The 13,870-nt window shown below is 34.9% G+C and overlaps 1 protein-coding gene across 50 annotated transcripts in view; it reads right to left on the reverse strand.

Moving 5' to 3' along the window:
* Window positions 1-13,870, reverse strand: part of MIER1 (MIER1 transcriptional regulator) — a 64,724-nt gene that overhangs the window by 6,902 nt on the left and 43,952 nt on the right. For all 50 annotated transcript variants that reach the window (XM_081490812.1, XM_081490769.1, XM_081490792.1 and 47 more), the window contains 4 exons: window positions 9,693-9,844; window positions 8,435-8,516; window positions 7,166-7,260; window positions 3,304-3,431 (listed from right to left, as the gene is read on the reverse strand). In XM_081490812.1, coding sequence (XP_081346938.1) covers window positions 3,304-3,431; window positions 7,166-7,260; window positions 8,435-8,516; window positions 9,693-9,844 — 457 coding nt within the window. The remainder of the gene's footprint in view (window positions 1-3,303; window positions 3,432-7,165; window positions 7,261-8,434; window positions 8,517-9,692; window positions 9,845-13,870) is intronic.

Genomic DNA, 13,870 nt, shown 5'->3' on the forward strand with positions numbered 1-13,870 from the left:
ACTTAACACCTGCAAAGCCTAAAATATTTACTCTCTAGCTCTTTACAGAAAAAGTCTGATGTCACCTGTACTGAATAATCCCGTGAAGGCAGGGAGTTCAGTCTGCTTTCTTTACCTTTGCACCATTGGTGCCTAAGTTTGCACAGTGCAGAGAAGTACAATAAAAACCTAAATACATTATTTATTTTTAAATTCCCTCAGAACAGGAATAATAGAAATATTAAGACAAATCTTTCGGAATTCTGTGAGCAGGGTAAGTAGGAATGTGGACAAGAAAGAAGCTATGGAAGGGCTTGGAACTTTACTGAAAGTCTGTGGTTAACAGTCTGCAACTAATTACCATTTTAGGCTTTATTTTCCTCATCTATAAATGGAGGGAATTAAATTTGATGGTCTTTTAAGATCTCTTTGGCTTTATGTCATTCATCATTATAGAACAATTAGGTAACAAATCTGAAGTGCACAGAAACAGAATGAACATGATGAATGCAATGCCAACGGGACTTCAGAAGTTAAAACTAACAAAACAGACAATGTACTAGGAAGAATTGCTGGAAATAAATCTGGTATGGTAGGAATGGGTAATGGAGGATGTTAAAAAGCCACTCAAAGGAAACTAGAACTGACGAGATACCAAAATTATTTTAAATCTCGGACTATAACAATGATATTGTTAAAGACTTATAACTACTGTTTCTTAAAGGTTAATGCCATCCAGAATGCTTAAGGAAAGAGGAGGTAAGTAGACCACCTAGGGGGTTGGAGCAGCATTCAAATAGTTGAAATTATGCTAAGTTATTTTTTACTTAAAAAAAAAACTATTATTTGCAAGGCTGTTACAGCAAAATCTTCAATTTGCATATGGCTACCAATTCTTTTAGGTAGTGAATGGAGAGACTCTACAGTAGGATTTTTCAAAGGCTATGTATAGGCAGCAAAGTGGCAAATGTGCTTCATTTTGGTGAACAAATGAAAGGTACCAATGTAACAGAAAAATAAGCAAATAACTTTCAGGATAATCTGTTCTTAACTATACATTTTGACTAAAGAGGAAGATTGAAAAATTCAGTCAAATTTTTGTCTAAAGGCATTAACTTAATGTTTTTGTCTAAAGGCATTTAAGTTTTGTGTGGTCACTTAAAGTGCAACTATTAATGGAAAGAGAAGGTCCTGGAAGCCAACTACAAAAATATTCCTATGCTATAGAAAACCACAATTTCTCCCCATCTGTAATATACAGTCTAGTCATGGCTTCTTATAGGAGATTTAACACAGCTAAATGGGATGAGGAGGAGTGAAAAAAAAAAAAATTAGTTTTCAGTTAAAAAAAAACAAAACTTTATAAAAAACCCAGAGGGAATATAGTTGAAGACTACAAAACAGTGTTCTTGTCTAGCAGGAAAATGTTTCTTCACTTCATACTGTAACACCAGGGGACACACTGTTAACTCTTAAAGCCTGAGAAAAGAGAGGATATGGGATTACTTTTAACTATGACTACTCCATCTACAGAATACTTAAACCTTAAGAAGAATCAAAGTGACAGATGTAAGTAGCTTCAAAAAATTTTTCAGAAGCTATGGAGAGATTATTAGAAAAACTAAAATGTTTAGCGGCACATCCCTACCTAACCTGTTGAGCTTGACGTCACAGAGGACCAATTAAGCCAGCCCACAACACTTCCTTTGGTGATGCTTTCTCAAAGAGAAAACTGGATGAACCATGGGTCTGACCCAGCATGGCAATTCTTATATTCTTACTGCTGATGACGACAGACTGCCTGTAGTTCGAGTGTGAACTTTATTTCTGAAATGGGTGAAAAGATGAACGATGTTACTATTGCTTTTCCCTATAGCTTGAAAACTATTTTAAGATATACTCTGAAGACTGGATAGCTATATGTAGTTCTACATTATTATATCTCAATGCTACCAATAAATAAAAATTTAACTATAAATTGATATAACAATAAGCAATTATATAAAAACTGGAATACTGTTATATATAAAATTCTACTCATTATGGCCTTTGAATAAAAAGGAATGAGGCAGAGTCCAATGTCTCATGATTTCCAAGGACAATTATACCCATTTATTCCCTTTCAGATAAGTTTGCTTTGGATTTTAGAGTGTTTGAATACTCCAGACAGGGAAGTGACCAGAAGACACACCTGTAATGAACCTGACCAAGAAACAGTCCAGTTGAGTAGTTTGAAAGGCCCAAGAATATGCATACAAGCACATCTTTCAAAGGAAATTATTTGGCTAGGCTTAAGAATTTTACTGGTGCAGGCTGACCAAATGAAGTCACAACTCTGCATTTTTTTTATTCCATAAACATAATAAAGGGAATAATAAAGGCAAGTATGGTAAAGTGAATTTCACTGTAAAGTTCATCAGTATTTTAGAGCAATACATGAAATAAAGGGTTTGATACTCTATTACTAAATACTTAACAGTAACACATTACTAGTGAGATTGGGGATAATGTATCATTCCACACCTAGACTGAAAGAAGCCTAAGAGAATTTGGTGCATGGGGAGTGGATTAGACATATGAGGCATTTTGCTTAAAAAATGGATGTAATAACAAACTATACTCCCTCTATCACTAGGAGTTAGCTAAAGTTGTATTGTTTATTAAATATTATTTCTGTTAGAGGAAAAGGCTTCAGAATATCTAGAAAAGGGAACTTACCATGTACATGTTCATTTCTCTATAAAAAATTTTGTAACAAAAAAGAAAATGCAATTTGACCTGATTTATTATATTCCCATGTCTATTCCCTTTGATATCATCTATATCCAATCTTATTTTTGGTTCCCAAGATCTAAAATGGATTGGGCAAGGAAAAATATTAATTTTCCTTCCTCTTTAAAGGCCTTTTATTAGGCATATGGCCCTGTAAGTTTTAGAAAAGACAGTCTCTCCTATTCTTACTGCTCTCTCGGTGTTATTAAATCAAAACTGTATGTGCTTATACTGAGTGGAATAGAATTTAACAAAAACATGCTTTCACAGCTCTTCTGATCCATCTCCTCTTAGGAATACTACTGAAAACATATACTCTTAACATCTACTTTGATAAATTTGCTGTCTCAAATAATATTAACTGTAGTTTACAATGTTTTATAAGACACTGAAAGTCTAAGTAACCCATGAAGACGTCAATAAATGGATAAACTGAAATTAGTGTAAACTTTTATCCTTTTAAAGAAAGAAGAGTCTAAAAATCACAATTCTCTCAAGAAAAATTTAGAAAAGCTTAGCAAAAATATGACTCAAACAAAAAAATGAACTCACGTTACACCAGGATGAAGATTGTATTTCTTTTTTCCAAATCGTGTTTGCTGAGCAAAGAAATCGTAACGTTCAGATTTTTTCCACATATAATAGAATGCTACACATTCACCAACTGATCTTGTTCGAACCTATAAGAAACAAATACTTGTTTTTAAGAATTATTTCCTCCTTAAAGGAGTTATTTCATTAAAAAATCTTAAGTCTGTAAATAAATTTAGCTGACCTTTAAGTAATAAATAATACCAGTTATAAAATACAATACAGTAGCAGCTGTGTTAAAAATTACTCTTTCTAAGCGCCTATTCAGAGAAATAATATATTAGCAACAGGTTTTCAGATACTAAGCATTATGCTTTTAAAGAGACTATCATGTTCATTTACTATAAAAATAAATACTCCTTTATCGAAAATGTCTGGCAGTGGCATTTGAATTAAAATTAATGTTACAAGAAATCTGCAATACTTTTACTCACAGAACACCTAGGGAGACTGAATTTAAATGCCCTTTTAAAGGATTCTTACTAATCCCAACACTGATCCAGTCTCAGCCATTGTAGAAAGGCTAAAAATATTCCAGTGAGTTAAAAGCTATTATAAAAATGCTAATATTTGTTTCAAATGGATATATCTTTCCTTTTCTCCTTTGCCTTTAGCCTCTCTTCTTTTCTCAGCTATTTGTAAGGCTTTATTTTTTGGGCTCCAAAATCACTGCAGATGGTGACTGCAGCCATGAAATTAAAAGATGCTTGCTCCTTGGAAGAAAAGCTAGGACAAACCTAGACAGCATATTAAAAAGCAGAGACATTACTTTGCCAACAAAGGTCCATCTAGTCAAAGCTATGGTTTTTCCAGTAGTCATGTACGGATGTACAGTCCAACTATAAAGAAAGCTAAGCACTGAAGAAATGATGCTTTTGAACTGTGGTGTGAATAAGATTCTTGAGAGTCCCTTGGACTGCAAGGAGATGAAACCAGACAATCCTAAAGGAAATCAGTCCTAAATACTCATTGGAAGGACTGATGCTGAAGCTGAAACTCCAATACTTTGGCCACCTGATGTGAAGAACTGACTCATTTGAAAAGACCCTGATGTTGGGAAAGACTGAAGGCGGGAGAAGAAAGGGACAACAGAAGATGAGATGGCTGGATGGCATCACTGACTCGATGGACATGAGTCTGAGTAAGCTCTGGGAGTTGGTGATGGACAGGGAAGCCTGGCATGCTGCAGTCCATGGGGTCGCAAAGAGTCAGACATGACTGAGCGACTGAACTGAACTGAGTATTTGTTTACAAAATCACTCCAGTGGTTTACTGTGCTATACCTATTTGGGAACTGAATGGCTCCCCTTACACTATATTAAATATATGGGATTGGCAGATGATGTTGACAAAATTCCCTTTTTTGCTACTTTCCTTGTAGAGCTGGTAGCCTTGCTGCATAGAAAATACTGGAAGTTTAAAAGGAAGTGTATCTGAATGAGTGTTTGAGATGCAAGATGATACAATTTAACTCTTAAGTTTCTGATCCTGAAGTTGGGTATCTGCTGTGGGATTGACTGGACCTAAGGTCAACTTTATGACATCCCTATTTTGTTAGGTGACATCTATTTTTCTTTCTGCCCCTCTGACTGCACTTCATGGTTTTGGCCCATGTTGCTTTAAGACAAAGCTATCAGAGTTTTAAAAACAAAAACCCCAATCACGTTCTCAAGCTGTTTTTTGCTTCCTTTTTAGAATCTTATTCTAGAAGACAACTGTCAAGTCAACTGTACTTTACTGAAAGCAAAAACTGAAAAGACATTTTGTGGCATGCAAAAATTAACAGTATTATGAAAAATCCTCAGTTAAGTAAGTCTGCATAATACAACCTATGATTAAGATCCAAATTTCAATTCCAGGTGTAAAAACAAAGAATATTTTCAATGGACTATTCCCCTCCCTCTTAAGAATTGTCCTCCCTATGGTTCACTGGAACAAATTTGTGAATTAGGTATAGGTCAGATGACTTTTGTAACACTGAAATATCACCATCCCAAATATTCTTCATAAATAAGAAATCAAGGTCTTATTTCAATATCATGTTAAGACTTTTTTTGGCTAATAGTTTTAAGTCACGTACTAAGTTCTTACTCCTTAAAAAAAGGATTTTGGGGAGTGGGGTGTTGCTCCTGTGAGTTACATCAGCTTATCATCCCAGGGGTCCCCCTCCATAGCATACTTGGGTCAGTATTGGTTGAATTTACGCAGGAATGCTAGAAAACTTTTTCAAAATGTTGGCCCTTTCAACCATGAGATCATTTGCTTTTCTTTAAATCAGAAACATATATAGCTAGTCATTAGCATAATACAGTCCTTTCACAGAGAAGTCACTAGATTGGAGATTATCAGATGATTTGGTTACATTAACATGGTTTGACTACATCTTTTATATCAATGCTAAGATTCAAAATTTCTCTCTTATTAGTTATCTCTGATGTCAAATAACACAATTAACAAAATTATCAACAATAAACTAAAGAACACCAAAATTGAGAAAAATCAACTCAGAATTTGTAAGCAACTATTTTATTTATGGAACATAAAATAGATACTGTTAAACGCGCTGAAACAAATCAAGTGAAAACCATCTGATGACATCCAGAGATATAAAAGAGGATGTGAGGACAGACTACACAGCTTCAGACTCAGCCCCAAAAGCCAGGATACTTTCAACATCACCCTAGGTAAGCCATCACACATCTGATACACCATCTTTGAGGACACATGTAAAGCCAAGTTCCTTGTCATTTATATTTGCTAAAAATGTGACATTTATAACCTTAGACATTACTTAATTTGCCATATTTAAATTTGAGATTTTAATTTTGCCTGTCCTAATTTCCCTTAGGAACACAATTTTTTATTCTTTACAATTGTGCAGTTCTATTAAAAATCTTACCTGATTTCAGTTTAAGAGAATTAAGCCTAAATAAATTTGTAAGTAATTATGAAATTTGGGGGGATATAAATTAAGACTGTATAGTTGATATTCATATGGCATTGATAAATTATGCTAAATTATAAAATTATATAATGCATAATAAAGCTGACATTTAGAGATATTTTTCTGGAAAATTAAATCTTAATTAAAAGCAAATTAAATATTAGGTATCTGATTTTAGAACACTCGGGACTTAAGCAAATGTAAAAAAATTTTAATTGTAAATAATTTCATGGTAAAAATGCTTTAAAGTTTCCAAGTTTAAAGAAAAATCTGTTAACCAGTTTGTGGAAAATAGTTTTAAGTAATTACATTGTACTCACACATTCCATCCAGAAGGTGATGAACATAAACATCCAGTTCTTAAAAGTTTCTAATAAATACCACACACTGGGAACAGTCACTTGGCAAATATATGCCAGGAAGTCTAGGCATGCTTATTATAATTCCCTAAATATAGCATATTAAATATTCACTACAGAACTTTTAACATAGAAAATACAGTAGATTTCATATGATCTAGGTTAACTAAATTTATTTTTATAAAAAGAGACAACATATATCATTCAGTTCAGTTGCTCAGTTGTGTCCGACTCTTTGCGACCCCATGAATCGCAGCATGCCAGGCCTCCCTGTCCATCACCAACTCCCGGGGTTTACCCAAACTCATGTCCATCGAGTCAGTGATGCCATCCAACCATCTCATCCTCTGTCGTCCCCTTCTCCTCCTTTCCCCAATCCTTCCCAGCATCAGGGTCTTTTCCAATGAGTCAACTCTTCGCATGAGGTGGCTAAAGTATTGGAGTTTCAGCTTCAACATCAGTCCTTCCAATGAACACCCAGGACTGATCTCCTTTAGGATGGACATATATCATTACTTACTTTATTAGCCTGAATCAAATGAAAATCCTTTCCATAGGCCTTCAACCCTTGTTCAAAATTTCTGCACTCTTCCTCTGTCCAAACAGATAATTCCTCTGACAAAATTCGGGGGTGGGGGTGGGAAAGGGAGGGAAAGAAACTGTTAAGCAATATTCTCCCAAATGCTGCACACAACAAAACTGTAAATAAAAATATAACTTTTGGTAATAACGGAAGTATTTTACCCCTGAGTTCTATTATTGGTGGCTTCAAAAGACAAAAGTGACAAAACATCCTTATTTAATAAAATTTTGGATGATTTAGTCCCTAACTCTTCAACCTCAACTTAGGCCATTTCCTCTTTATTCTTTATGATCCAACTAAACCAGCCACCTTTCAATTCCTTAAACTCATTATTTTCTTTCTTTCTTTAGACTTTGTGCGTGCTCTTCCCTTTGTCTAGAAGTTAATTCATGCCTCTTATCTCATCCCCCCTTTCACCTAGCTAATTCATTTATAGCCCAGTAAAAATATAATTTTGTTCTAGAAGTTTTCTTTTACCGCCTCATTCTCTCCCCCAACTAGGTAAAGTCCCACTGCAGTAAGTTTGAACTGCACCCTCGAATTCTCCTCAGAAGAACTCAGAACTATTTTTCAGCTTTCCTACTTAGGCTCCAAGCACCAAGAGGTCAGGGACCTTGTTTATAGTTAAATCCTCACAATCTAGCAGGCCCTTCAATTTTTGCTGAATGAATGCTCTTTCACTGGTTACACAATGATATATAAACAGTACTCTTAGTGAAGTGGGGTGGGAGCCAGTTTAGAGTAACAAAAGAATTTTAGCTATGGCTTCATTATTTATGAATCATGCTGCCTCAGCAAAGAGACCTCAGTTCTTATCAATTTTAAAGTGAAGGTAACATCTGTCACTTTACTCAGTTCACAGGACCATTACCAAGCTCAAGTAAGAAAATATTTATAAATGCCTTGAAACTGAAAGGCATTATGTGTTTTTATTTAAATGCTCTTATTTTCTCATAAAGGAAAGGACAATATTAACCCCATTCCCCATAATGCCTTGTGTAATACTTATGTTATATACAAGTTATTTAACAAAAGTTATGACAAACTATTATCCAACAAATATTTACTAAATTCAGAAAGATTAATATTATTAAATTTAGGATATACTTAGTTAATTTTTAAACTTTAAAATTTCAAAAAATTTAATAGCATAAGTTTTAAACTTCTGCTATATCATGAAAACAAGTTAATATTTAATATGCTTACCTCTAGCTGCTTTTACATTAAATCTTAATCTTCTCAATGCTTCTTCTGTATCAAAATTACATTTAACTAATTCATATAAGGCCTAGAAAAATAAAAGGCTTCAATATGTAACCTGGACTATGAACAATTCAAAGTGACAATTTCTTAACTGAGTAAAGGCTTTTGTAGATACAGTGTCTCCATCCTTTCTGGAGGACAAATAATTCCAGTGAGTGCAACATAAAAAACACTAAAGAAAAACAAACATAATTCATTCCTGATAATTAACTGCCTCTAAATATGTAGAAAATACTGGATAAGCAAACCTCTAGCAGCGGCATAGTTTTCTAGGAATTTAGAAATAAAAGGAAATCATAATAATCACAAGTCCTTTTTTTTTGTTCCTATTCAAAGATAATTTTAAACAATCAGAAAAGAAAAGCATTGGTGAAAAAGGTAAAGTATATAATGCTGTTATTAGGTTCATGGTAGGCACTGTTCTACTAGGTAAAGAATTACATTATCCCAGATGAGTATTCCCAGCTTAATGATATCCACAGATTCTCTCGGATGTGCAACGGAAGTTCAAAATACATACAGGCAAAACATCAAAATTTCTACTGAGGCTAAAATACCAACGAGTGTTGTCAATACTACGTATATTATGCAGATTACAACCTCAGACTCTCTGCTGATGACATTACAGAACTTTCTGTACTTACAAGGGGTCCTAAAAAACCCATTCTAAGTTGAAAATATGTTAAGCTGAAAATGTACTTTATACACCTCACCTACTGAACATCATCGCTTAGTCTAGCCTAACTTAAATGTGCTCAGCATACTTACTTAGCTTACAGCTGGGCAAAATCATCCAACACAAAGCCTGTATTATAATAAACTGTTGTCTATACTACATAATTTACTGAATACTGTACTGAAAGCAAAAAAAAAATGGTTGTATGGATTCAGAATGGTTGTATCAGTTGTTCACCCTTGTGATTGCATGACTGACTGGGAGGTATGGCTTTCTTCCACTGCCCAGCATCACAAGAGATATTCAACCCTAGCCCAGGCAAAGATCAAAATTCAAAGCATGATTTCTATTGAATGCATATTGCTTTCATACAATTATACAGTCAAAAAATTTTAGGCTGATCGTTTAAGTCAGAGACCATCTGTATAGGAACATTGGTGGATAGAAAAATACTGTGACAGCACTTATACATATATGTAGTTAATGTATTTTGGGAAAATTTTAAGTTATTTCTTATTCATGTACCTGTTCATTGTCTTTTATGTGAGATCCTTCAGGAATTGCTTCTACACCTTTCTCATCACCTGTTCTTCTAGATGCATCCTTAAGAAATACAATCACTTTGTCTTCTGGTAAGTATTCAGGGTCCCACAGGAGCTGATCATCATTTTCATATACTAAATTAGTAAAATATAATGTTAAAAATAACACCAAAAATTGAGACATGTTTGTGTTAACACATATTGAACAAATAACTCATACTTAGAGCCAAAATGTTGACAACTAAGAGGTAAAACGTGGTCCCACTACCTGCTTGACTTCATTCTGAGGCAATATTTATAAGTGATTTAAGCAATCTAAACAGACAGGTACCACTGGATGCCCCTTTTAGATCTGGTCTGATTTACCAAATTCCAAGCTCTCTTAGCTTCAACAGGACTGCGCTGTGCTGTGCTTAGTTGCTCAGTCGTGTCCGACTCTTTGTGACCCCATGGACTGTAGCCCACCAGGATCCTCTGTCCATGGGGATTCTCCAGGCAAGAATACTGGAGTGGGTTGCCATGCCCTTCTCCAGATCTTCCCAAGCCAGGGACTGAAACCAGGTCTCCCGCACTGCAGGTGGATTCTTTAAGCCATCAGGGAAGCACTTGGATAGTACTACCAACACTTAACTAGTAATATCTGTATGACCCTGGCAAGTTACTTCCCTTCTTTCTGCCTCATCTGTGAAATGGGGAAACAACCCTATTAAACAAGGTTTTAGGGATTTAAAGCAATTTAAAACAACTGTGACACATTAAATAATGTTAAACTATAATTATGATTTCCGAATAGGGATGTCTAAAACAATGCTCACCAGATGTCAACACTGCTTATTTCCTGGTGGTGGGATTTGGGACAATTTTTTCTTACATCTTTGTACTTTTCCATGATGCTTGAAAACGTACTGTTGTAAGTGTAAATCATTTTCATGTAACAAAAGTCATTATTTTTTTTTAAAAAAAGCATTTAGGTTTCATCTGAATTTCCATTATAAGAAGACTTAAGGCCAAATTTCATCAAAATCTTTAAAGTGAGAGGAGTGGAGAAGAAACCAAGACAAGAGCCTTATGGAATTCTACATGACAGGAAGATGAAAACAAACAAAATTAAGAAGGAACAAGACAGACAAAATATCAAAAGTATGGCAATATAGCAGCAAAGGGAAAAAATGCTTCAGAAAATAATAGACTTTTAAAATTCTGTTAAATAAGCAGGATGAAGAATTTTTAATTAATTTTTTTATTGAAGGATAATTGCTTTACAGAATTTTGTTCTCTCTCAAACCTCAACATGAATCAGCCATACGCACACATATATCCCTTCCCTTTTGAACCTCCCTCCCATCTCCCATCCCATCCCACCCCTCTAGATTGATACAGAGCCCCTGTTTGAGTATTCTGAGCCATACAGCAAATTCTTGTTGGCTATCTATTTTACATATGGTAATGTAAGTTTGCATGTTACTCTTTCCATACATCTCACCCTCTCCTCTCCTCTCCCCATGTCTGTAAGTCTATTCTCTATGTCTGTTTCTCCACTGCTGCCCTGTATATAAATTCTTCAGTACCATTTTTCTACATTCCGTATACATGCATTAGAATACGATATTTATCTTTCTCTTTCTGACTCACTTCACTCTGTATAATAGGTTCTAGGTTCATCTACCTTCAGAACTGACACAAATGCATTTCTTTTTAGGGCTGAGTAATACCCCATCCTGTATATGTACCACTACTTCTTTATCCATTCATCTGTCAATGGACATCTTGGTTGCTTCCATTTTCTAGCTATTGTAAATAGTGCTGCAATCAACAATGGGATACATGTATCTTTTTCAATTTTGTTTTGTTCAGGGTATATGCCTAGGAGTGGGATTGCTGGGTCATATAGTGGTTTTATTCCTAGTTTTTTAAGAAATCTCCATACTGTCTTCCATAGTTGCTGTATCAATTTACATTCCTACCAACAGTGCAAGAGCATTCCCTTTTCTCCACTCCCTCTCCAGCATTTACTGTTTGTAGACTTTTTGATGATGGCCATTCTGACCGGTGTGAGGTGGTATCTCATTGTAGTTTTGATTTGCATTTCTCTAATAATGAGTGATCTTGAGCATCTTTTCATGTGTTTGTTAGCCATCTGTATGTCTTCTTTGGAGAAATGTCTGTTTAGATCTTTTCCCCACTTTTTGATTGGGTTGTTTGTTTTTCTGTCATTGAGTTGTATGATCTGCTTGTATATTTTGGAAATTAATCCTTTGTCAGTTGTTTCATTTGCTATTATTTTCTCCCATTCTGAGGGTTGTCTTTTCACCTTGCTTATAGTTTCCTTTGCTGTGCAAAGCTTTTAAGTTTCATCAGGTCCAATTTGTTTACTTTTGTTTTTATTTCTGTTACTCTAGGAGGTGGGTCATAGAGGATCTTGCTTTGATTTATGTCGAGTGTGCTGCCTATGTTTTACTCTAATAAGAGTTTTATAGTTTCTGATCTTACATGTAGGTCTTTAACCCATTTTGAGTTTATCTGTGTGTAGGTGTTAGGAAGTGTTGTAATTTCATTCTTTTACACGAAGCTGTCCCGTTTTCCCAGTACCATTTATTGAAGAGGCTGTCTTTGCTCCATTGTGTATTTTTGCCTCCTCTGTCAAAAATAAGGTTCCCATAGGTGCATTGGTTAATTTCTGGGCTTTCTATCTTGTTCCATTGGTCTATATTTCTGTTTTTGTGCCAGTACCATACTGACTTGATGACTATAGCTCTGTAGTATAATCTGAAGTCAGGAAGGTTGATTCCTCCAGCTCCATTCTTCTTTCTCAAGACTGCTTTGGCTATTCAAGGCCTTTTGTGTTTCCATATGAATTGTGAAAATTTTTGTTCTAGTTCTGTGAAAAAAGCCATTGGTAATTTGATAGGGATCACATTGAATCTGTAGACTGCATTTGATAGTATAGTCATTTTCATAATATTGATTCTTCCTACCCAGGAACATGGAATATCTCTCCATTGGTTTATGTTGTCTTTGAATTCTCTCATTAGTGTCTTATAATTTTCTGTGTACATTTCTTTTGTCGCCTTAGGTAAGTTTATTCCTAGATATTTAATTCTTTTTGTTGCAATGGTAATGGGATTGATTCCTTAATTTCTCTGATTTTTCATTGTTAGTATACAGAAATGCAAGTGATTTCTGTGTATTGATTTTGTATCCTGCAACTTTGCTAAATTCACTGATTAGCTCTAGTAATTTTCTGATACTATCTTTAGGGTTTTCTACACACAGTATCATGTCATCTGCAATCAGTGAGAGCTTTACTTCTTTTCTGATCTGGATTCCTTTTATTTCTTTTTCTTCTCTGATTGCTGTAGCTAGGACTTCCAGAACTATGTTGAATAATAGTGGTAAAAGTGGACACCCTTGTTTTGTTCCTGATCGTAGAAGTTATTTCCACCATTTTATCTTCCAGCTCATTGATTTGTTCTTTTGCTTCAGATATTCTGCTACTGATTCCTCCTAGAGCATTACCAAGATTTATTAATTTCAGTAACTGTGTTGTCTGTCTCTGTATGTTTATCCTTTAATTCTTCTAGGTCTGTTAATTGATCTTGCATTTGCTCCATTTTGTTTTCAAGGTTTTTGATCATCTTTATTATGATTATTCTGAATTTTCAGGTAGTTTGTCTATTTCCTCTTCATTTATTTTCACTTCTGTGTTTCTAGTTTGTTCATTTGTGCAGTATTTCTCTGCATTTTCTTTTTTTTCTTCAAACTTGTGTTTGAGGTTTCCTTTTCCAAGGTGACGTCAAGATAAATTCTTTCTTTCCTTTGGTTTCTGCCCTCCTAAGGTTGGTCCAGTGGTTTGTGTAAGCTTAATAGGGTGAGATTTGTGCTGAGTTTTTGTTTGTTTTTCCTCTGATGGGCAAGGTGGAGTGAGGTGGTAATCCTGTCTTCTGATGACTGGGTTTGTATTTTTGTTTTGTTTGTTGTTTAGATGAGGCATCCTGCATAGGGTGCTACTGGTGGTTGAGTGATGCTAGGTCTTACATTCAAGTGAGTATATATATTGTGTGAGTTCTCACTATGTGATACTCCCTAGGGTTAGTTCTCCAATAGTCTAGGGTCTTGGAGTCAGTGCTCCCACTCCAAAGGCTCAGGACTTGATCTCTGGTC

This window comes from Giraffa tippelskirchi, chromosome 5, assembly GCF_054371585.1.
Source record: "Giraffa tippelskirchi isolate mGirTip1 chromosome 5, T2T-mGirTip1v1.2.pri, whole genome shotgun sequence".
Lineage (NCBI taxonomy): Eukaryota > Metazoa > Chordata > Mammalia > Artiodactyla > Giraffidae > Giraffa > Giraffa tippelskirchi.